The 26,473-nt window shown below is 36.6% G+C and overlaps 1 protein-coding gene across 7 annotated transcripts in view; it reads right to left on the reverse strand.

Moving 5' to 3' along the window:
- CDK17 (cyclin dependent kinase 17) overlaps positions 1-26,473 on the reverse strand; it is a 96,250-nt gene that overhangs the window by 27,210 nt on the left and 42,567 nt on the right. For 4 of the 7 annotated variants that reach the window (XR_012673885.1, XM_075151567.1, XM_075151577.1 and 1 more), the window contains 3 exons: positions 24,523-24,561; positions 14,630-14,794; positions 8,063-8,196 (listed from right to left, as the gene is read on the reverse strand). Coding sequence is in view for 6 of the 7 variants with exons in the window: in XM_075151567.1 (XP_075007668.1) it covers positions 8,063-8,196; positions 14,630-14,794; positions 24,523-24,561 (338 nt within the window). In the remaining variant the exon portion in view is untranslated. The remainder of the gene's footprint in view (positions 1-8,062; positions 8,197-14,629; positions 14,795-24,522; positions 24,562-26,473) is intronic. The other 3 variants (XM_075151605.1, XM_075151596.1, XM_075151613.1) reach the window with 3 other exon arrangements.

Raw genomic sequence — 26,473 nt, forward strand, 5'->3', positions numbered from 1 at the left:
GTTTCATACCCAGGAGAAATACCAATGACCACAGATATTCCATGCTCTCTGCCCCCTCCTCAACATAAACATAGTTTGTCAGATTTGATGTTGAGATGCTAGGAAAAGATGAGGAGCCAAGTGCAATCAGTGAAATACTGATATTATTAAGAATTTTAAGGTTTAGTCTTTATTTTGGGACTAGGAGAGACATTTTCCTAGTACATCTACTATCATCAATCAACAAAGCAACGACTTTACTGCCTGGAGTTCAAGAAAGTTATCACCAGTATCTCCAGTAGCTATGGCCACTCAAATAAAAGTATATAATAATTTCCTTAAAAGCACAGAAACTAGAATTACAAGCAGATACCTTTGCTTTTATTTACTTTAGCACTATTAAAAACTTATGAAAAGAAATCTTCTAAGTATCTTTTCAGTAATATTTGTAACAATTAGTATTTTTGAACCCACAAAATTAGAATTATAGGTCAATAGACAGGATTTTTTCATGTAAGCAGTAAAAAATATGAATTCTGAACAATCTCTTCTTCAAAATACTTTTAACAAGAATTTTAATTTCATGGATATGCTGTTTAGACTACTGACTAGCTGAATAAAAACTGCTCTTTCATTCTTTAAAAAAAAAAAACAACAGTCAGTTTTTATTTACTTCATATCTCCCAGCAGTTTTAATGTGAAAGTCTGAAACTGTTCAGCACAAATACAGTATTCAGAAACTGCATTCCAGGAGCTTCTATTCACAACCAAAGAAACCAAACCAAACCAAACCAAGTATGTGTGACACAAAACCAGTTTTGAAAAATCTGAGAAAGGAGAAATTAAACTCAAATGTGAGATATTACTTTCTTTTCATCAAGTATATAAATACACAGGAAATTTGTGACAAATTATGCCAGAAATACATCAAAATTCTATTTAGGTGGGGTTTTTTTGTTTTGTTTTGTTATTGTTTTATTGCATCTCAGAGAGCTCATAAGGAAGTGAACTTGGAGAGTATAAGGAAGAACAAGAAAAAAAATAATAACCATAAAAAGATCATGTCTGATTTTATTTGTCTGGCTAAATTATCCTAATAAGATATCACTCTGTGGCATTAGCCTCTTAACATAAACCCTGCTGAAATCTGGGGTTTGATGGGGTTTGACTCAGTGGTAGGTGCTGCGCCGTAACAGATGCTAATAAAGCAAGCTCTGCCTCATTTACTACTACATCTTCCTGATTTTCAAACATAGATTTCTGTAGGTTTTCATCAGTTTCTGTAATAGAGTAGTAGGAGAAACTGCCCAAAAGGAAAAGGTAACATAAGTTGATCAGCTTACAAGAAGAATGAGGTGGAGGGGAAGAGAACTGGAAAAAATACCATGAGAAACAAAACAGAACGTATCACTGCAAAAATGCAAGCTTGGACCCTTAGAACAGCTCTCTGTAATGTTAATTACTAACACAAAACATTCACATCAACACAAAGCTGCAACTACCAGAGGGAAAGTCTCATGAAGAAACTGGCTCATTCAAAATAAACCAACTTCTTGTATATGGAAACTGGAAATCTGATGTTCATGGACAGGACAGTGTGGCTGGAGTGCAGGGCGTGAAACTGCATCCAAGTATTGACTTCTCATCTGCTGCATTCCAGTAATTACTAGAGATGTGTTCTGTAGATGGCTGAACACATCCAATATGATAGCAAACTACTCTTAAATGGAACTTAAAAGGAAAACCAAGTTATGAAAAAGCACAACCAAAAAAGCAGATATTCCATCCTTATAGAAAGGGTACTGCCTAGTGCAGTAACTTTTCTATGGGAAGTAGCATTAGCAAGCAGAATGTAAGAACTTTAGCACCAGGATTACAAAGGTTCCTAACAGAAGGACAAAAAACCATCAATTGCTGGTAACAGTTACCCCTAGAAAATCTAGTAAAAGGCAGGTTAAATAAGTCCGTCTGTTATCCAAGCTGAAATTATTTTTCTTGTTGCAGTGTCAGTTTTCATCCGCAGAAGAAATGAAAGTCTACTAATCAAATAGATCAAAAGGAAGTCCATCCGTTTTGTCAAAACCATACTAGCAATTTAGAACATGTACTTGTGTTTTTGGAAGATGGATTTCAAAAACATCAAGCTTCATGTGAACTTGAAAGCAGGAGTCTACAAAAATAATGGCATGTTTTCTAGTGTAACCTTGTAAAAGGTTGAGACAGCTGCCAAGCATGACTGAATGGAGATAACACAGTGACCACCAAAAATCAAAAAGTCTTGACTGTATTCAGCTTCAATTTCTTTCTGTCTAGTACTGAAATCTTCTGGTAGGTGACCACATGCTTAGATTCACAGAAGAAGTGATCAGAAGAAAAGCTACGCATTCTCAGGGGGTGCATAGAAAGAAATTAGACAACAACCAGTACGTAAGGCAGAGAGTTACACGTATGGCTGCCAAGCACAGACAGAAGGGCGAAGGAAGAACTTTTGCTCAGAGAAGGCACTGTGTAGTAAAACGCCTGCTGGGGATCCAAGGGAGCTTCTTGAGTGGCAAGAGATGGACGGCTGGAAGTTCAGGCTGTCTTTGATACAGTGCTTCCTGCCTCCAAAACTAATGGCAGGAGAAAATATTGTACTGCCTCTTACTGAAAGCCTGGATCAGTACTGCCATCCAGTCTGCTGTTAAACAATTTAATGGAGCCAAGAGTGCCTTATTTGCACATGTGAATGGGGACCTACAAACCACATTCTAATTTGAAGCCTACAAACGATACATCTTAACACCATGTCAGTGGAAACATCAATTAATTTTGTGTTTTTTTCTCTGGAGAAGGTACGTTTGTCCAGCTGGACCAATAGCAGATCAAATTACTTGAGCTGTGTCAAGACCCCTGAAGCAGTCACACCCCTGGTAAAGGGGGGAGCTCACCAAAAACTTATTTCTTATCTACGTTCTTTCCTTCGGAAGGTGACCAGTACAGCGCGCACGTGACTACAGGATCACTTCATAGCCTTTGTATTTCTCTCCATTCAGCTAAAAGCACCAACCCTGCAGCTAATCCTCCCAGGGGAGAATTACACCCCGTAGCAGTGTGGTAGGAGCAGCCTGATCTGGAACATGCTCCTGTCACTAATGTGACAGTCAGACGGGTAAGAACTGTTTCTCAGGATAAAATATCTGGGAAACAGGCTGGTGAACAGCGGGTTATGGCCCTCCGCCAGTTCACATGCGAAGACAGCTTACAGACCTTGGACTTCTGGGAAAGGGAAACAGATGTTTCAATTTGCACAGACGGTATCTCCCTATTTTTTATCCACCGCAGCTCTTAATGAAGCATTCAGTATCCAGTGCACGGGCACAGGGCCCCCAGTGAACACTTATGGCTTGAAACATGAATTTATATTAATGCATTACTGCCCATGTCTTCTTTTCCAGCAAATCAAAGTGAAAATGCTTTAAGCTGTAATGCCATGATCTGGAGAAGTATTTCTCATCACATGATGAAAGCACCTACACCTAAAATACAGACACACATGTATTCATTCTTAGGCTGTATTGTTTCTGGGGCTTGAAAAAAATTATTTCATGCATCTGTTTTGATAAACAGTTTTACTGATTTATTAAGTAATCATTAATATTAGCATTAGATTAGTAGACATTTTTATTAAAACCTAACAGCTGTTGGAAGCCAAATTCCTCACACAATAGATGTTCGCACCTACTGTCAGCATGGTTCCCAAATGAGGGGAAGGAAAAGGGGAAAAAAAAAAGGCGACTGCTTTATGGACCATTTGTAGCTTGTGGATTACAGGCAAAATAACTTTATCTAGGCAACACAATGAGATTCTGGTATGTTCTCTTTGTTTTCTAAGCAACACGATAACAATGAACAATCATTTTTTAAAAAAAAAAAATCTAGTCCCGTAACTGCAGTGTTCTCAAATTCAGAAGCAAATGCGTATCACCTCCCTGCCTGTAACAATCATGCTGGCCTAAATTTTATGTCATCTGGGGGAGATGACAGATTGAAAGCTGGTATCTCCATAGCTGCTACTGTGGATGGAAAGTTTTCACCCCAGCAGCTTTTTCACTGCGGAGCAGGATTCTTTCTCATCGCAGTATCACCACTCTGTATCTAAAATGCTTCACGTTTAGGTTACATCGCAGTATGATGATTTCCTATCTAAACCAGGTCAACTTAAAGTTATGAAATTTCAGCTTTCTATTGCTATGGAGATTCTGCTACAACAAACACATTTTCTAGTTGCATCTCCATTGTCTATTTCGCACTTTTCTATCCTCCAGGATATCTCTATCTGAAAATTTTAGAAAGATCAAATTTTCTTTCCCAACAAAATCTTTCATATACTCTGGACAAGAGAATCTGTTTGCTCTTCAACAACGTTACAATTTTATTTGTAGCTCTGAATTATTTAATGATTCCAGAGAAAGCAGCTTTATTATATGATTCACTGCAGTGGGGATGGGCACTAAGGATCAAAATGTGTATTCCAATGTACAAAACATCCCAGGAATACTAATACTCAGTATGGGTAATTAGCACTTTGATTACACTATGCGTGTTTTTAGCAAGCATTTTTAAAAAATTGTTTTTTTTGGTGGGCTGCTAATTTTCAGATTTTTAGAGGAAGTTCAAGCTGAGCATGAAAAATTTGGTTATACACACGAAGTTCTTACAAGTAAAAAGGACTGTTCCAGGGTTTCAGCTTTATCTGATTAGTTACCTTCAAAACAAATCAGGACTTCTGTCAATTCAGCAGAGAGAAACAAACAGATATAAACAAGAAATTATGTACAAAAATATTACAAATACAGTGAATATTGGCCAAACTGAACACAAAAAAGGATATAGTTGTAGTGTGACAGGCACATTCATCTTACTGCAGAGAAACGAGGAGTATTGGTTTATTGAGTTTATCCAACTTTGTATATTTAACCAAATACATTCTACAATAGATTTCAAGTGCGACTAATGACTTCAGCAGACTACAGCAAAAACATGCTATCACACACATACTAATTTACTCCTGCATGTATAGCATACAGCTGTAACTCATTCTAAATGACTGTAAAGGGAATAGGGCTCATGCTACTCAATGATGTCTAGAGATGACAGATCCCCACAAACCAGCAAAATAAAACTGAAATAATAGAAACTTCACAACAAAGATTGTTTCTTTCTCTTTATATAATCAAATTACTACTACGGAACCAGCCAGCTCCATGGCACAAATCACCCAAGGCATGCAGGCAAGACTTGGTACAAGAGGAAACCTTTATTTGGTTCCCGCACAGGCCAAGGAACTAAGAAATCCCATTCCATGAACTGTAAAACCAGTAAACCTGTTTTCTATGGATGTATGTGTCCTGGTTCTGGCTGGGACAGAGTTAACTTTCTTCCCAGTAGCTTGGGAGGGGGGTGTGTGTGCTGTGTTTTGGGTTTGGTATGAGATGGCCCATTGACGCTTTGGTTGTTGCTGGGTAGTGCTTGCACCGGGGACTTTTTGGCCTCCCATGCTCTACCAAGTGCAGGGGAAGCTGTGGCGGGGGAGCATAGCCGGGGCAGTTGACCCAGCTGGCCAATGGGGTATTCTATACCACGTGACGTCATGCTCAGTATAAAAACTAAGGGGGTAAAAAATGGGGGCTCTCCCCCCATTCGCGACACGCAGTCTGCGAGTGGTGAGCAGTTGCACTGTGCATCACCTGCTTTGTATATTGTTATTGTTGTTGTTATCGTTGTTATTATTACTGTTCTACTTTGTTTTATTTCCATTATTAAACTGTTTTTACCTCAACCCACGAGTTTTTCTACTTGTGCCCTCCCGATTCTGTCCCCCATCCTACCAGAGGTGGGGGTGAGCGAGCAGCTGCGTGGTGTTTAGTTGCCAGCTGGGGTTAATCCACGACAGTACATCTTGAGACTCAACTCATATGTGGATACTGTGGTGTTTAATAAAGGCTGCATCTTTCCTAGCAGTGGATGCATTCACAATCCTTCCCAATAGAGAGCTTTTTTCACAGAAATTAATAGAAAATTAGCATCTGAGATTTCTATCCATCTGTCAAAACTGACAGAAAATGACTCATGGGAAAAATAGGAGGGTGGAAAGACAGGCAGATGATGTAATCACTTACAGCCTTTTCACTTAGGAAAGTCAACTGAAAAGATTATGATTAGAAAGATATTTTAACCAAAGCTACAAAGATTGTTAAGGTTTTTTTTCTCTGGAATTCACAAACAGGTAAAAACCCCACCTATTATGCTACAAAGCACTTCTAAGAAGCAACTTAAGTCAACCAAAAATATATATCAATGACAGCATTCTTAAAATTCAGAAGTGAAAGTGTTCTAGACATTAGCTTGAAACCTTATTGGAAAAGTCACCATATCAATACTGAAGTGATTTGGGGGAAATGTTACAATTCTCACAGAATATATAGGAATAGCTGCCAAAAAATTAGTGCTCTCATTGACTGAGCCAGTCAATGAAGAAATAATGTTAATTTCAACAATCAGAAAGATGCACTTGGAATTTGGAGAAAAATGAGAAAATTAGCACTGGATAAAAAAAACTGAAATAAAAGCTTCCCAAAGCCTCTTAAACAGTAATATTAGAATTGTTTCACAATTAAAGAGGCCAATGAAGAGACGCTTTTATTTGACACCTTCTGAAAAATTACACAGGAATTTCCTGAACTTTAATGACTATTCCTGAGTTCTTTTCTAATTTCTTTTAGAGTTTCTTGAATCCTAATATAAAAGAGAATCCTTTAATGGTTCTTAGCACTCTCTGGAATACTTGACACGTTTCCATTTCAGTTTGTTAATTTCATTATGATCATTAATTTCCTTATTTCTTTCCTGTTCTAAACGCGCATTTCCAAACGCAGAGGAAACAGACAATGAGCAAAAAGTAAATAATCCTCTTAAATAATTTCCTTGATTTTTAGTTTTTTCCAGCATACATTCTGATGTGCAAGTTTTCACAATGACTTTTTTTTCCCTTAATTTAAGCATCTTCAATAAATCAATAGACCCACCTTAGTTCTCCGTTTAACAGTCTGATCAAACCTGAGATTAATATACAAATTTAGGAATTTGGAGACAAAACCCCCTAAGTGCTAGAAAGGATATAAATAATTAATACAGCTAATTCACAAGTTCTTGGAATCATACCAGCATGACATGCTTGGAGTCTTGGAATTCCAAGCATAATGGAATGCCTCACAAATAAAAAATTTTTGGCACGTACACCCTACTGTAACTTAGGTTACAATCTGTCTCCCCAGTCCTGTATTTGATATCAGGCTTTGAATGAAGATTCAAAATCTTACAAACTATGCATATTGGTATGTATGCTATAAAGCAGCAACTACAAAATTTTACATGCTTCTGTAACAAAGGCATCTTTATAATTGTAACTTTCATCCACTCAAGAAACAGGGAAGTGTTCTGTTTTTCTTCACCAAGGGAAATGACAACAAAGCAAGCACAAGGGTGGCTAGTATTCATAATGAGACTCATAAATAAAGGAAATTATGTGCACAGTTATTCATAAGGTACTTTTCCTCCTTTTGTTTACCATCCTGTAAAGTTCCGTTCATTAAAAAACAGGAAGAGAGGGAAAGGCTGAAGCAGTCAGGACCATCACTGCTGTAGCATTAGTTTTACAAAGATTAGAAAACAGTCTTAAGTAAAAAATTTTTAAACACTGTATCTTCTTGAATATACTCAGTGAATTGTACAAAATGTAACGGAAAGATATTCTAATGCTACACATTCTAATGCTACACTTAAATTATTCCCAAAAATCCAAGTTTCAAAACATATTTTATTTTCAAAATTAACAGCTCATAAACAATGCAAGATAACCATCCGATTTCGGTGTGACAAATGGAGACAGAAATTTAAGTAATATTAAAATAATACTCTCTGCACAAAATATATGTCAGAACAGCTACAGTTAATTGAGAAGACAACCAGTTATAATGAACAATTAAAGCAACACCCAACTCTCTTGTCAATTTAAATGATCGTTACATGAAAATTAAATTACCTCCATTGAGATTCGTCTGTGTATCCGGTTTCTGAGACAAACACCTGTGGGAGACTGAACTTCATCAGATGATGTTCCAGAAGCTTGGTCACTTTCACCATCTGACCCCATTTTCAGATTTTCATGAACAATATCTTAAAAATAATCCAAAAGATTAAAAACAGTTAATCAGTATTCCATCAGACATCTCTCTTGTACAGATGGAAAACAACTGTATCATTACTGTGCATTGGCTTTTATGGCAGAATCAAAGACTCATCACAGTCATGGTAGTCTTTGATACACTTTTTATGGCTCAGGAATCACAAAATGAACAGGATTACTTTACAGGACTTCTATACAAACTTTCTAATTATTTTTCTTCTTTGGTTTGCAGCAGAACTCAATTTTCCAAAACAAAAGACAGACAGTCCAATCCCAATTTTAATTCCTATAAGCTACCTTCCCCTCACAGCCTCAGTTCCTGAACTCCCTCACTACCTCTTCTCTTTTTGCTACTCTTGCATATAAAACATTACTGAGAATATTTAAGATTTTCAAATCAAACTATCTGATGTTAGCCACCTAAATGTATCTTCAGAAAGCTTAAAAAAACCTTAAAGGGTATAAGCATTATTTTCAAATATGGATTCAGATATAAAAACCACTGGTGTGCACGGGTGGAGGAAGGGGACGTATTCTGACCATCTAAACAGAGGCCTCAACACACAAGTGGATTCAGCAGAGGACCTGATATTTAGGAGCAATTAAGTGAAATTTGTGACCTTATGGAGGAATTCAGGTAACAGACTGCCTGAGTTACATAATGTTGCAGGACCTTCATGTAAAATGAAATTGGTACTTTTAACACAATACTGTAGATTCACCCACACAAAACTTTATGTATATTATGTATATACCTATACATTACTTTCAGGCACCACAGGATCTTCCAGGCTTTGGAAGACAAACACCATAATGAATGAAGAGAAGATCAAGGTGGTGTCATTAATAGATTAAAGAGCCAAATGACTTGCAAAAGGGCACACAATAGGAAATTGGTCATACAAGCAATTCACTATGAGTAATGCTCCATCATGACCTCTGAAATATTTGAACTCCAAATTACTACAGAGATTAAATACTTATACATACAAAGGAGGTGTTTCAAAAGACACCAATTTCCCTGCACTCTCCTGATCCTCGGTATTAAGTATGACCTTGTACAAGGTAAAAGAACCTGAGGAACAACTAAAAATCTCAGAACTGTACCTCTAAAAAATGCTAATATTAGCACTAACTCACAGAACTCAATTCAGCCTTACCACCAACAGACCTGAAAATATTTAGCATTTGCACAGCATTACAGCAATAAAAAAACCAAAAGAGAATATGCAAGTTTTATCACTATCAACAAGCAAGAAAGCTGGATTTTCTACCAAAAAAGCCTTTAGGCCAACATTTGGGTATCAACACATCTTCTAAAATGTTTGTCTAGTTTGGCTCACATAGAATCATGCAGACTTCAAAGGATCAAATTCTTCCTCAGTACAAAGAATTTCCTTTTACAGAAAACAGAACGGATAGAAAAAGATTAACTCGTAAGGCACTGACAGCATGCATTTTAACTCAAAGTACTGTAATTAAACACACAAACTAAGCATGCATCTCATGCTCAAAGCAAGTTTTCCAGCAGCAATGTGGATCTAAATTGGATTTCGATTAAAAATCCACATTGCATCAGAATTTTCCCTGCAAGTTATGCTCAGATTTGGACTGAATGAGAAAAAAGTAAGCTGCACTCCTTGCATAATAAGAAGCAATCTTCTAGTTTCAAACAAGGTAAATACTTATCAGTGCTTTTAAAGGCATGGTAGTTTGAACCAGAGGAAAAGATTTTCAGAAAGTGGTCCCTAAAGATCAGCCTTAACATTAAGCTAAGCAGACAAAATGTGAAATGTGACTCCTTTTTGCCAAGTCTCCAAGAAATTCTCTTATTCTCTGTAGTGACTTGATAGCTGTCTTTCTAAAAATCTCTAACAAACTGTAGAGAATTATTTTTAGTAATACAAATTTTAGTAATACAAAAGCATTATTTAAAACACTATTTGCAGCAAAGCTGTTATGCCAGCATTGTTGTATCTGGTAAACAGCACATTCACCATATCAGTTCTTTAACACAGATTCCCTTTCAAAACATTTTCCTGAGAGGTTGTGTAATCCATTTCAGGAATTACAGGTCTTAAGATTCTGTTTGTAAAATTAAGTGTAACCGACACTTGTTCCCCAAACTATTTATCCTCATGTTAGTACAAGCCCATTGATTGGGCCCCAAAGTCTATTTTCTTTAGAGAAGCTAGACAAGAGACAGTTATCTGGCCAACCTCATAAAATAAGACTGACGAAATTAAAGAAGTATTGTGTTCTAAGCCATGGAACAATTACACAATTTCTTTTTAAAAAAGATTGACACTTAAAGTAATCATGTGATTGATATTGTCGTACTTTTTATCTTAAAATATACAATATTCAACTCACAAAAGCGTACGTATTATAAAGTGACTGTAAAAAAATGACACTTCAAAATGCAATACTCAGAACAACAAAGAACATCCTAGTTGACGAAGATAATTCTCCTACTAAAAAGACCAGCCATGCAATAATACACAACTAAGGAATATTTCAAGAACTAGTACCACAAACCCATACATTTGGGGCAGATAACGTAGCTGCAAGGAGATTCTGCTCTTAATAAATCAGGAATGAGAAGACAAAGTGGGTCTGTACCACTGATGGTCAGTCTATTTTGAATACTGCTGTGATGTAATTAATTCTGGTAAGTCTGGATAAGCTACATATCCATAACTAAAAGGTTTTAACCACGACACTGGCTGTAGCATCCAAAAATCTGTCATTAACCACATGCCTGAATTTCTGATGGGCTAAATACCCAACAGGTCCTATCTGTAAGGGTTTGCAGATGTTTTAATTATATTCTAAATAGGAATACTTTAAAGCTTTTTAAAAATATCTTGACTGTGTTATCATCTAATATAAATGTGTATTTTTATTTTATTCAATTAAAAAGGCATTAGTAGAGCCTTATGTTCATTATTTTAATAGCATAAACCAAGGAAAAAGACATTAACCTAGTCATGTTAATCATTTTACACAGGTGCATGATGATAATACTTGATTAAGCAATGATGAGAATCATGCAAATACTTCCTTAATTTCACTAAGCTTTTCTATAGGCAGGTTCACCTGCACCAAAGCCAGCTTGCATGGTCTTCAGAGGTTTTAATGGTTCAATAATTTATTGAGTTGCTTTCACTGAATACCCAAGCCGTTCTCTTACACAGATGTTTATTTTAATGTACTCTACATATCTAATTAAATATCCAGTACGCCCATGTAATGAAAAGCTGTAGATGACTACAATATAACAGGAAAACTATGGAAGTACATTTGAAAGAAAAGGCTGTCCTCATCTCAGCCGCGGGGAATGCACCACAGAAGAAATTCATACAGGGAACCTACAGTGCAGCAAATGAGAACTCCTCCAAGTGAGCTAAAATAATATCCACTAATTAGTCAGTAGTGAGTTGGACTGCATGATCTTTCAATCCTATTTCAAATTATTAGAAAAATGATCACGTGACTTGCATATTGGATTCCTTCCAAGGTGCACTTTTCCAAAGCTTACTTTTCTATGAAGTGTCTAAATTTTATTTTATTATTAGTTTCACTAACAATGATTCAAACTGAGGAAGGCAATAGTGAGAAATTGCCTTTGCTGTTAACATTACCAATCTATGAAAGCTGTATGGAAACATCAGTCCTATCAATTCCAGTATTTCTGACAAAGAAACAAAGCCTCTCCATAACTGTATCAACACAACCGGCAAAAGCAGGGATCAGCTCTCCTGTGGCTGCTACCGAGGTTCAGCAGGAGGGTTAGCTTCAGCTCCGTGCTGGCTTTGCATATTCCAAGCACCTCTCCAGTGTTCCCAGTAATATAAACATGGAACAAGGACAACTAAGCTGGCTCTGCATTCAGCCAGGCTGGGTCCAAAAAGGGTTTATTAGCTCTGGCTCCATCATGCAGTGGTTAAATGTTTCTGGAGATGCAAGACTTTAGAAGCTGTATAGCTATACATGAATTAAAAAAGCCTCAGCTAGACCTTCATCCACATCAGTGGTGTGACTGATTCACAATTTGGCCTGAGAGTCACCTACATTATTTAAAATCATCATGATAACTGAATACTAAATTAAAAATGACTACAAGATTTTAAACAAAGGCACACTTTTTAGAGATCAGTTCAGAATTTTTGTCTTTACAAAACATTTTACAAAACCTAAAGCTAACTGAGATATTTCCAAGTAGAAATTCTTTTAAAAATATTTTGGTATTTTACACATTACTACAACAGCAGGAACTCATGTTCAGCGCTCAGAAAACAAACAAAACTCCAAAACCCTCCTGGGCTTCTGAACCAATTTTTATATTGATAATCTCATTCAAAAGCAAGCAGCATGAAGATGCATCTGTGGCAGTTCTTGTTTTAATCTGTTTTTTTAACCAAATAACCAACCTTTAACTGCCATTATTTTATGATATTTCAAGGATATCTCTCTGATAGCATTTTCCACCATTGGAATAGAGGAAAAAGTGGAAAGAAAAGAGGATGAAGGAAGAAAGCAAAGGGAAAAAAAAAGTATCATGTAGTGTGGAATATTGGACCGTTTCACTTCTGATGTCATTATCCCAACAGAGAAAACTTCAGTATCCTGCCGAGTAATAACCATTCTCATACGACAGGAACAAAAGGAGGAAAGATGTCAAGAAGGAGCGGAAAGATCACTAGTAATTATGTTTGTATATGCTTGTACTCATGTTATCTACCACTAGATAACATGAACAAGTAGCTTAAATTTTCATCAAATGAGGAGAAAAAAAAAATGGCATCATTAATGGCATCACTGCATCCAAAGCAAAGAGAGATGTTTAACATATTCATGCATACACTCAGTAGATCTATTCCATACTACTTCAAGGCAATTACAAATTCTACAGGAATCTGTAGCTATTTACTTCCTACAGACTAACATATTAAAATTGTGAGTGCTATTTAAACACTTGATCACCTAAAAAACTTGATCATCTGAGAAAAATAAAACTTAATGGCATTCTTCTGCAATACTTATATATATTGGTGGTTTTCTCAGGTGAAAAATAAAGCTTTGAGAAATCTGGAAAATCAATTTAAAAAAAAACCCAAAAACTGTTTATGACTCTTCCTTTTGCAAAGCTGATTTGAAGTTCATAGTGAAATTTTGAAGAGGACTAACTTATTGGTAAATTTACATTTAAAAATGCTATTGAATGTTTTTAAAGGCAATACACAAGAACAAGAGTACAGAAATATACGTCTCTGCAGTTCCTGTACACAGTTTATATACATCTGATTTGACAAATACTCCATAAAAGACTAAATATTCCTAACCAGAGATTTCTTTAAGTACACAATTTTTTTTTGTTTTAAACTTTGTCCTCCTGTTAGATTCTTGGCAACTTGAGCAAAGCTTGGCTAGGCAAAAAAGAAAAAAAATAAAGCGCATAGGACTTGAGTGAAATCAGGAGTTGATCTAGTAGTCAAAATGTGCACACTAAAACCTGTTTTCTTCTGTGGTAACAGGTGCTAAAGTCCATTCAAGAGGACAGAATTCTTTTTTCAGTTTGAATGGTAGCACAAACAGTAAAAAGGCAAGGTTTTGAACATGATGAGTGATATTGCAGTAGAGGAGGATATAAGTGGTTTAACTACTATCTTGAAGACTCACAGCTTAATCTTGAAGGAGATCAGTTTATCACACACTTCTAAAGAAGGGCAGAATATTGAAAAATTCATAAAATTCTAATTAAACTGTGACTTGCTCTCATTTTCTAGTATCAATTAACTAAGCATAATTTAAAATAACATAAAAGCAGGGTAAAACATTAATGGTGACTGGAGGCAGCAACATGACAAATTACTTGAAGGTGAAGAAAAAAAAATTTCGTAACTTATTTGCCCCACATAATCACAAATATAGCTCGCGACGACAACAAAAAGATAATTATAGGCGAGCAGCCTTAATTTATCACTGAAAAAAGCAATGTTTTTCTTATAATAATGAAAAATCTAAGCAATACACCAGTTCTTTTAAAATTCCACATATAGGATGATTATCCTCTATTTTTATCATATCCAATTTATTGTAGTTCTCACCAATGCTTCACTGAGATGGACACACACGTTTCTTGCAAAGTATTAAGAAAGAGTATTTTGTAACTTTTGTAACTTTGCAACTTGTCAAAAATTCATGGGTAACTTCTGTGTGTTCTTGTAATTGCTTTCTTCCTGAAAATCTTAAGAGACATTCAGTACCATAAAAACAAATTTCTCTAACAACCCTAGAAAAAGACTACTATATTCCCAGAGATTTATTAAAGCATTAGAAAACCATATCTCTTGCCAAGAATCAATACAGACATTATTCTTCACAGAAAAATGAACTTAAACAAACAATGTAGTAAATTACCTAATCTGCTCCCATTTCTGGGCATTGCCATGAAAGAGCCGAGGCTGCCCCCTATGACGCTATGTGGTCTCCGTAAAGGGGGCTTCTTGAAAGATCCTGTGTATTGGTGGAGAAATGAGTGCATGCTGTGAGACGTTGGAGGCCTGCCATTCTTCACAATAGGCTCTACAATTCACAAGGATCAAAATATTCATTCCCACAAGCAAGTAGGAGTGTCAGGAACATGCCAGAAGAAAAAAAAAAGAAAAAAGAAAAAAACAGTTACTAGACAGGAAATCACCACTCTGGTAAGATTCTCTTTCATACTAACAGTAGACCATCATACTACTGCCATTGGTCTATTAACAAATTAATACAAAACATGGCATTAAATATTACCCAAATTTCATTTTATTAAATTCTGTTGCTGGATCAGTAAATGAACTGAATATACAGTCTAAAAATGTGAATAAAACCAGAAAGTAGCTTTTAATATTAGTATATTTTTTTTTCTTCTGAATTAATGATCTGTCTTATTGCACAATGTTTCATCTCTACTGTAATTTAAACAGACCAGCTGTTAGATCAGCTCACATGATGAGCAAATTCAACAGCAAGCCTTTGGAAATATTCTCCCTCTCAAAATTCTTAAGGGTCACTAGTAGCGAGGCCTCACTACTGGAAGTCTTTAGAAGGAAACGTACCTGTCTATACCCACCAGAGCTGTCATGCCATAATTAAGGTTATTATCTTAAAGGATATCAGAATAATTAAGTATTCAATGAGTTATTTTGGCTTTCTATTGGACTGTGTCTCAAACAGTTCATTGTACTTAGACTTAAAACCAGGACTGTAATTTTTTTACTTATTATTATTCATAAACACTTTCTAAAAAAGATGAAACATTACAAATTTTAAAATCTGATATACAAATGTGCATAGAAATTAAGCGTTCGTGTTCTCTCAGCAACCTGACTCTGCACACATGGACTAGCACTCAAGGATTGCTGTGGTACTGGAAGCAATCTAACTCTAAATGCACAGAGGCTTTTTTACCCCAACAAGAAGCAAAACAGAAGTCAGCCTGCATTGTTTGTCACAAAACTGGACTTATCAGAACCACCGATGAAGTCACTCATACAAGAAATAAAAGAAGAAATACTGTCACTACAGAAAACATACCCAGAGATAAGAGTCCCCAGGCAGCTACATACCAGCGCTATGTCCCCATACTAGGAAAAAGACCAGAACACGTGCCCAAAGAACAGTTCAGATTCAAGTAATTTTATTTTTCCATCATTTGATTCTTATTACCATTACAGATATGTGTTGTTTGGCATTATTCAGAAGACAGAAAAGGCAGCAGCTACACACTGAGCAACTGCAGCATGAGTGCTGCTGGATGGAGAGTGGCACCTCCCGAGGCGTTTCTGGAGCCCCTGCTCCCAGGGCGTAACACAGCCGGGATCTGCTCAGAGCTCACTCACGCCTACTGGGACAGGGAGCAGTCTGGGATGCTATTTCATCACCCTGCCTTATATTCTCACATGCAGGGATCCCAAAATCTTGCTTTCCCTTCCAAAATAACATAAGAAGAAGAATATAGCTAGGAGAACTTATTTTATGGAAAGCAGAATTTCAATGGTGAAGGAAAATAACAGCACCAAATACCTAATAACCTAAGGAAAACAGGATCCTGAAGGGAACGCCCTCTCTCCCCACATGTACAAAAACCTTTCGGATATATTATTATGATTGGTCTGAAGCAAAGAGACAGAAGAACACAGATAGAATTAACCAAGGACAGGCCAGTGACTTTAAAAAATAATTATGCAAGGAATTTTTGCATATAAACATGAATAATACAGTAAGACAAAAAAAATCACTTTTACTCAGCTGCTGCAGGAAAAAAAAAAAGCCAAAAAAAAGAAAATGCTTCAGGTAGAAAACAGGATGTGAAACACTGTTACAAACCTGCCTGCACCTTTCAATTAGCATCCTTCATAAACACAGCTTCAAAGTGGGTGAACATGAGACCATACACCATACATCCATGTGTATGTTCATGAAGTGCAGTCAGCGTCTTCACCTTCAAAACTCTGCACATCTCTGTTCCAAATCCTTATTTCTGTTTCTAATACCTTGCATCATCTCTTTTAATTTAAGAGTGATATCAGCTTCCTTGTTGTGTGTCTTCAACAGCAGACTTATCCTAGGGCAGCAGGCAGCAGATTCTTCAGCAGCAATTTTTGCATAGAACCTATTACTACTTCTGCATGGCAGGAAATACAGGTTCACATACAGCACAACTACTGCTTTTACTTTTTAGGTATTAAAGTTTGCTTTCTGCTTTCCAACTTTCTTACTAATCTTTGGTTTGAATTTGATCTAGTTTCTAGACTAAAAAGCTCACACTGAGTTTACACACAGTGCTGAAAAAATGAAGGGTAACGCTGAAAATCCAAATACCTGATGAGTACGTAGTTTGTTCTGTCATCACCAGTTATAACTATGATGTTTGGTGGGATTTAGTGGCTAGTTTGCATAATTTTAAAGTTACTACTTCATTTGTATTCCTTATACAAGCAATAAATACTATATATTAAGCATGTAATTCTACTTCATTTTAATTGTTTCTAAAACTGAATTTTTATGAAGAAGGAGAGCCAATTCAAAGAGATTTTTTTTCTGGGAAACAAAACTCTCCTCCCTTTGAAGAAGCCCTGCTACACCAAGCAAAGCAAAAGTCCCTCAGTTTTTTGTTTTGTTTTAAAGCCTTAATAATAAACCTAGGAAGAAAGTTCTCAGATTTTTTTTTTTTGTGAGTATGGAAATGTACTGATAAAAATCACTCAAATATTTCTTAGCTCTGCCACTAGTGTCAATAGCCTTATGCTTTGGAGGGTAACTTAAACCCTGAGCAAAGCGCTGAGACAGACTGATGCTTGGTAACTAAAATGTATCTCCCGTGGCAAGATTATTGTCTCACACACAAAAATGCAAATTCTGCATCAAAGTAAACACTACTTTTCTCATCCTAGTGAGAAACTGAAGATGCCAGGACACATCTCAAGAAAGGCTGGAGAAGCACCAAAGGCAGCAGAGGGCAGGGGCAGGGCCGTATGGCTGGAAGCAAAACGCTGCTTGCGAGTGTGACAGCACATCGCCTCAGCCATGTGTATGCACCCATGTGGGCTACAGCTGCGTTCACAGAGCACACAGTCCGTAACCTCCCTTGTATGTTATGGCTTTTGTCTACTCATGCTAAAATTAATCTATCTCCATGAACTGTGTAGCACGTAAAAAAGGCCAGAGTTTATGAATACACTGAATGATTAAGTAGAGACTGAATTTTATGTTCATTACTAGCATGACAGTGTGATGAACAGAGACGATTATTTAAAAAATTTGTTTTCCTCATGGCACCGGTAGATTCGCCCATATTTTACAGTTTAAAACAAAATTCCTAAAATATCTTAACAGTTCAGCTCAATTATAAGGATAACACAGATAAAATTAATAAGCAAACAGAAAACGTATATAAAAATGAAAGACAAATCATTAATATAATAAGATCCAATTAACAGAAATAACTTTTGCCATCATAGGCAACTATTACCTTCCTGCACTGTCGTAAGTACTGTTCTAAATTATGGAGCCCATTATAATATTTAGCAGTAATAATTTAGGTCATGTAGTAGGACAGGCATAACTACCGACAGACAATGAAACGAAGGTTACAAAAACTCTCAGATTACTAGTATACTTGTGACTAAGAGAAGTATTAATAGTACTTGATTACAAGTGTTTTTTAAAAACATAGTACACATTAATTTACAAAAAGGAAGGATCATATGGCATTCTCTTTTTACAATGGTCTTTTTACAAAGACTTATGGTCTGGAAAAGTATTTTTGTATATACAGGTAAGTTTGCACTGTTGTATGCAAGAAACCTTTAAAGAAACGTTCACATGAATTCTGCATTGTGTGCTGCCTCCTCCCTGTGACTGTGGCAGTAACAGCTAAGAGCTGGAACAAATACCGAAAATGATCAAGCAAACTCTTGCTGGAAATGAATTTACAAGACTGCTTATTTTTATTTTTGTGCATTTATGAGATACAAGATTTAAAGAAAATGCTTTTGAAAAAGTATTTAAGTCCCTCCGTCCGAAGATTCCTACGTACTTCTTCCAAAGTTACAATTTCACTTCATTCACATAAAAAATTCTTTTTTTTGCAGGATTATTAATACATTGAATCACTACATTTAAAGGGTAATGCTGCAGTTTTTAAGGTGTGAATTTAGCGCAACTGCCTGGTCTTGAATAAGATGAGTCAGAACTGTAAAAGTTAAATGCCTTTACTACACACATCTATAAACTGCTTCTTATAATTTTATCTCTGTGATTATAGGTTTGGTTTGCCTTTAAAAAAAAATGTTTCCCTATATAAAACTCACTAACATTCCTTATGTTAGTGTCACTGTACTTGGTAAATATAACTCAGTAACCACTCAAAGGCTTAGCTGACATGATGGAGGTGTTTCCAGAAGCAAGGTAGGTATTTTCATCATTTAATATTCAGCCGCAGCCAAAACGAATGATAGAAACTAAGAGGGGAGTAGGAAAACACCAGAAAACCGCTATGCCACTATGCAAGTGTACGGATCTACTGCATTTTGACTATCATGCACAGTCCTGGTCTTCCTCTCTCAAACAGGTTAAAACTGCAGAAGGTGTGATACAGCCCCCAGACTCGCAGGAGGGCTGAAGAGGCCACCTGGGAATCAGCTGCACCCCCCAGCTCCTCCCACACAAGACCGAGGGTCACTGAAAAAGCCAGACGCGGCAGGTTGCGTACGGGGCATGGAAGCGGTTCTCCACACCGTGCAGCCTGTGGAAACTCCTCACCACAGGATGTTACAACTACCAGAAGCTTACAAGGCTCAAGGGGAGACTGAAGAAGAAATCTGCTCAGAGTACTAACTGCCAGAGACTTGCCTAGTTCAGGAAGTCTCTGAACTAGAAACCGGTAGAGTACTCTGGGGAAATGCTGTTATATTTTGGGCTCTAATCTTAGACTTGCCCTTAATTGTCATCCTCAGAGACTGGAGAACAGCCAGACAGACTTCCAGCCGTCCTTACGGCCCAAGACTTCTGCAGCACCTGGGCAGTTCACTCGCGTTGGCTCCCGCTGGCACAACCATTCCAGCGAGGGCCTTTTTAGTTATTTATCTCTAGCTCTCTTTCCTCGCTCTGCTCTATAATCTGTAATTCCAAACTGATAAAATTTGTAAATATGGAAAGCGAGTTGAAAGAGAGACTTCTCAGTGGTTTTTTTTTTAATTGTATTTGGTCAGCCGTTGTTGTATTATCTTATTTTGGCTACAAAACACTTCATCTTTCACTCATCTTTCAAGGAACGTCAGCTCAATTCTTAATTTTCTTATGAAACCTACTAAGCTATCACGCAAATCTAGTCTTTAAATGTGAAAAAAGTTAACGGAAACATTCTGAATGAGAATATTTAGAAGTATTATACTGGAGTACAGGATGAACACATGGTTTTCTTTTCAACGCCCCTGAACAATTCTTGAAATTTGAATGTGTCCTGCTTTTTCTAATTTTTTTTTTATATATATATACACAAACACATACACACATATATACACACACACTTTTTTTTTTAATGCCACATCCGTGTTATCTTGCTAAGTGTGCATCTTCAGCAAGGTTTAACATGGGGCGACATGGTGACTCCACTGTTGTATTACTTGATTTTCAAGTTTGGCAAACGCTAAGCTGCTGGTTTATTTAATTTGGATCATTTTCTTGTATTTCTTGCATCCTATCATTCAAACTTCCGTTATTATTGGCATAATGCAAAATAACAACAGCACCATTCAAAGAAAATACTGTTTAAAATACAACCAGCCTGGCTTACTAATGTTGTAAGAGTTGCCAGACCATGTTGCTGATCTGTTTTAGAATACACACATATATTTTAAGCAAATACGGTACCCAGTAAGGTACCACTGCTTTGCTAAGTTTGAAATAATGCCAACACCAATGCTAACAAACATACAAGAACAGAAAATAAATGAGCCGCTGAAATCTTTCAATTGTGAAATGACAGAAATTTATGCTTGAACGTAAGTAGAACTGATTTTTTTATTTCATGATTATGAGAACTGCCAGAGCCGAATAGAACAATAGTGTATATAACCAAAAACCTTGTCCGAGGAATTAGTAAAAACCAACTATTTTATGAGGTTATAAAGATGTCTCCTCTTTTTCCTTTAACTGCAATTTAAATTAACCACAAACCCTGACCTGAAATTACTCCCAAGTTAAGCAATTTTTCAATAAATCCCCAATGTTTCTTTTCCTTGTCCATCTATCTTAACAAAGAGCCACACTACCACTTTCTTTCCTGTGCTGGATTTACTTAACTGCATTTACTTAATCTGAGTTCCAGAGAGCCTGTAGAATTGCCTGGCATTTCTATGCAAGGCCTCAGCAACTGACATACTGTGACATGTCAGTCAGCTGGTGGATTAAAGAAAGTAAGTGTTTTCATTAGGAACGTAAATGCATTTTAAAACACATTTTATGAATACCTAATACCACATATTCAACCACCTCTTTTTCTTTTTTTATGTCCCATGTGTATCTCTATTATGTGACAAAAAGACCAAGCTGGCTTTCAGATTTCACTGCCTAAATTTTGGAATGATATTTGCTTCATCTAGGTTTAATAAAGAATCAAAATCACCTCTCATACATGGTGACATTTTCCCTTAAATCAAGCATCTGTGATAGAGCTGAGTAAGCCCGCAAGAAAATGTATTATTCAGTAACCACTATCCATTCTGGACATGGAAACCATATAAATACATGTATTTTAATTTCATACAAATAAAGTACACAAGAGGAGTTCTTTCTAATCAAAATAAGACAGATATTGGAGACCTAGCATTTATGATCTCTGATTTGGGTATATAATGGGGACTGAACCCAGGTATGCTCCATATTCTAAGTAAGGATGAACTTTCGTGTGACAGCAAGCCTGCCACAATTCACTGCTGCTACCAAAAAGGTGGCTCAAGGTCCTCCTCCAGCAAAAAAGAAGTGTAATTTTGATTTAGGTTTTTGAACTAGATCATCACAGGGCATGCAGAGTGTGGGTGTTGACAGAATGGTGGAGGCAGAACCTCACTCACCACTTTTAGCTGCAGCTTGACTTTGGACCGGCTCAACTATAACAAAACTTCACTAAACACCCTGAGAATCAGCTACTGGTTTTTATAGGACAGGACTCTACCCAGTTTCTTTTCCACCCACCTTGACCTCACCCTTGCTCCAGAAAACTTCCACAGTTGTTTTTTTCCTTCTTTTCTATTTTGATAAGAGAATGGGGAAGTGTCAAAATTCTACATATGTGAAACTAAATATTCATTCTCTAAACAGCCCTGCATTCATGAAGCTTGCATTCCATCACAATAACCTTTTAAAATTATTTATATTGACTGTCTCAAATGCTACTGTCACATAGCTTAATCATGTTTTGGCATCATCTGCTACATATTCATTTAATCTGAATATATGTTCTATTAATGATTACCCAATTTTCACATATCTACTAACAATAAAGACTGATTTTTTTTTTTTGGACTAGCAATACAAAATATTTTGAACAAACTGCTTTCCTGAAGAAGCTGTTTTCAAGAAGCTCTTTATTTCTTCAGAAATCCTAGATTGTAAGCAGGTTAATTTCTGACATCTTAGAGCTGGTATGCTGCACTGTACAATATTTAATTACACTGCCGTAAGGCTGTCAGACCCACTCAGTAAAATTAGTTGACTGCAGGTGATGGCTCCCATAGAAGAAATACTTAAATAACAGCAGCTATACGTTTGCTGTATCTGTACTCTCAGGGAGCTACATGAGGAGCACTGTATAAAATATTGTGTATTTATACATTATTTTATGGGGTTGTTTCCTTGGACTCCATTATGTGATACCCAGGAAAACATTAAGTCACTCTAAAAATAGAGCAACCACTCAAAACTACTTAAAACTGTATTTATTCTTTAAATAATAAGATCAAACATTCAAACTATTGACTATTACAATGTTAAAAACTTAGCAGAACCTCAAGGGATTCCCCCCATTGCTCAAAATTAATCCATTTGAGTACAGCAGTTATGTCCAGAGCAAATGTTCTTCACTTGGAAAACACAAGGCAAAAAATATTGGTAGCACGTTTGAAGAAATGTGCCAACAGAAACCTAAAGAAACTCAGTTTCTTCCAGAAATTAAGTACCTCAATGATTAAAATGGCGCTGTGATGTCCTGTAAACCTTTTCTTTTTTAATTTGGGACAGAAAGGACAGAAATTTTTCCAAGGAGTCTGTTTAAACTACAAAACCAAGAGATAATACACAAGGCAAAAAATGAGATCAAGACATCTAAAAAACACTACAAAAAGCCTTTCAAAGTTGACTTCATATGCAGTAAGTTTTTGCCTTCAGTCTAGGTACTGAGACAAAGAAGATCACAATCAAATGAAAAGTATTCAAAACCGAAAATCTGCCCTTGAGATTCATGTATTTCATACTGTTTAAAAGATAATTCTCAAAACAGTACTTTTGGTCATCAGAACACATACTGAACATAAGCATGGTAGTCTCGTACCCCCATCATATTATGCATGACACGCCACCAGTTACTAACCTTCCTTTTAAAAAGCGTAACTCCAGAAGGCATCGTACTACACCAAATCCTTCACAACGCTATTTCAGGTAAAATTTAAATCAATGTGAGTCAGCACTGTAGCCAAGATACAAGTATCCCTGGCCTCCATCCTTGCCTCCCCACACACAACTACCCTATAGCTCCCAACGCAAACATCTGTGAGGCCACACTGCCAACCAAATCAGGAAACAGAGGATCTGGCTCCTTTTTGCCCTACTTTCAGAAATAATGGCGTTGGCTAGTTACGTCTATTTTACTTTTCTGTACTTAACAAGTCCATCTGAATGCCATTTGAGAACAAATCTCTATATACCCACAAGTGAGCCTACGCTAGCAGAAATCTGGTGTATTTACAGAGTCCACTTCTGCATCTAAGCACCACATTCTCCTGCCAAATCTGCATTCTGCTCGTGAAGGAAAACACTTATGAGTGGACACCGCCCCCCCCGCAAGACTACAGGTCTCTGCAGCATGCTTTCAGCACTAAATTTTCATACTCATTTCACTTTATAAGCACTTCCACACATGAATAGAGCCTCCAGGTTTTGTGGGAAGAAGCAAATTAAAACAGAAGGGAAGAAGGAACACTATGTTGTGCAGTGTATGTGGGATGGAGAAACCATACTGAACAGTAATAACAAAAATTGACGTATGCCACAGCACAGAAGGGTACATACAGACTATAATAAAAACATCGTCAGTACAGTATAAGGGACAATACAAGGTTCAGTATTTAACTGTGACAACTGCCAGTTATTTGCAGTAATCTGTAGCTCTAGAATGAGCTCTATCACTTCTGCGGATTTCTTACCCCCACTCCCCCATATTTTTATATCGATACTTTCCTCCAGTATCAACAGAGAAATTGTATTGATTTATTACCAGTAAGTACTTCTGTGCTCATATTTTCAATTCAAGAACACTGTCTTGAAAATATGTTGCAACACACTGTTTTCTTTCTATACTCAAGGAATCACACATAGCAGATGGAATGGGAGTTTCTCAGCTGTACTGAAGATGATATGAAATGACTACAACTACAAAGACATTTGGATGTTCTGAGACAGTATTGCAATGTGTCAATTTTTATAAACATTCATTCCTCTTATCAGAGTAGTAACTAGCCATTAAGGCCTTAAACCTAAAAAACACTTACGCACTTTACTGTAGTTGATCCTTCCATTATTACTCACACCTGTAAAATTACAAAAAAATTATGCAAGTGTTTGTGAGACTGGGTCCTATGATCACAACACTGAGCTAAAACAGACCAAATGGAGATAAGTATTATTCTAGAAATTAATGAAGCCATTTCTATGAGAACCTCACTTGTTTTGGTTTAGTATATATGTGTGTATATATCTCTATACAAAAATAAAAACTGGCAATATAGAATGGCTTTCCAAGTTACTTATACATTAATGCAAGAGCTGTGGACATATTTTTGAACATATCTTGTAATTATTCTTAAAAGCATGCTTGAAGCTTGTGATAATGTGTTTTATAATATTAGACAATACGGCCACATTTTTCACTTTCATTAGAGAGCATATTCATATGTATTTAAAGTATTTGCATAAATTTTACAGTTAATTGAGCTTTAAATATGCATGATTTGGATGTTACTTCTAGCCAAATTTCATTAATATGCCATTCGCAAGGAAAAATTTCAGGGGCAAATTTAGTTGTCAACTGCTACAAATTACCATTTAGTATTTTTAATATTAATCTGGATACATATATTAAGGTAGAACCTAGAATTAAAAAAGCAAGCCGGCACATTGTTAGTGTGCTTGGATCAAGACAGAATGAAAAATAAACAACAAATCCAACTAACTGGTTTTATATGTTGAAACAGAGACCATGAAAAGCTTCTGTACTCAGATAAAAGAATAGCCCAAAGTATACTTCATATAGTCCACAGTTCATAAGGCTTCAGATGTATATTAGGCATTTCACTGGTCCCTCTATTTTATGGTTTATGCATCTGATTTGCGATGCTTCCTCACTCAGAAGCCAATTATGATGAACATAATTTGTAAGGCAGATTTAATTATATATAGGTTTCTGGTCACTAAATAATTTGATGGTGTTCCAAAAAAACCCCAAAGCAAAAGCGAAACTGTTGGTTATTCTACGTTCAGTGCAATAGCTCTGTGCTACTGCTTCGAACAATATGGGTTGATCACTGCTAATCTCATTTTGCTGCTGATGGATGAGTGCTGCATGCTGAGATTGTACTGACATCACGCGATGAAGGAGGCTGTGTATGAAATGAGACTGCATACAAAAGGTTAGCTGATTCAGTGGTATCAATGCACTGCGAAGAAATTAAAAGTCACGTATCTATTTTTATGTCTGTGAACTGCAAATGGGACAATTTGTTCTGCATCAGGAGTCCTGTTCTTTAAAAGTAGATCTTCAAACCACCCACTCAAAGCTGGAACTAATAACGAAGTGGGCCTCTGGATTGGAGCAGCAGTTATTTGAAATCAGAGGCAATTGTTCTGGGAGAGGAAACATTTGCCAGGGGGGCTGAACAAGACAGGTTATTGCAAAAGGGTGACCATGAGGAAAGGTCCCTGGTACTACGAGCATGTGATCTACATCTGGAATCGCAGTGCTGAACTGGAACTTTATTATAAAGATTTTACAGAATATGTATGTGAAAATCAGATAGAGATGAGCGTGGATCCTAGGTCCTGTGGTTTTCTATGGACGTAGCCTCTACAATCTCTAAGGTCCAGTAACACAGCCGTTTTCCAAGAAGGAAAAAAGCTAGCATGTATAAAATTGTATCCTTCAGCAAACATGGCCATCAGAATAGAATGACAGGAGACAAGATGGGTGATTCACTAGGAAGAAAAAAAAAACAAAACAAAACTGGACAACAACAATGGAAGAAAATTCTGTGTTCAGGGTCTATCCTTGCCTTCTGGCATGAGAAGAACAGTTGCAACGCCCTTGAACTCTCATTTCTCAAGTTCATGATGTAATAATGACTGAAAATAAACCACATATGAAGAATCACTTTCTGAAGACTGTACGCCTGACTTTGATTCTCTGTAGATCAAGATATTGGCTTGCCTTTGATTTACTAGACTGTG

Source organism: Calonectris borealis, chromosome 1, assembly GCF_964195595.1.
Source record: "Calonectris borealis chromosome 1, bCalBor7.hap1.2, whole genome shotgun sequence".
Lineage (NCBI taxonomy): Eukaryota > Metazoa > Chordata > Aves > Procellariiformes > Procellariidae > Calonectris > Calonectris borealis.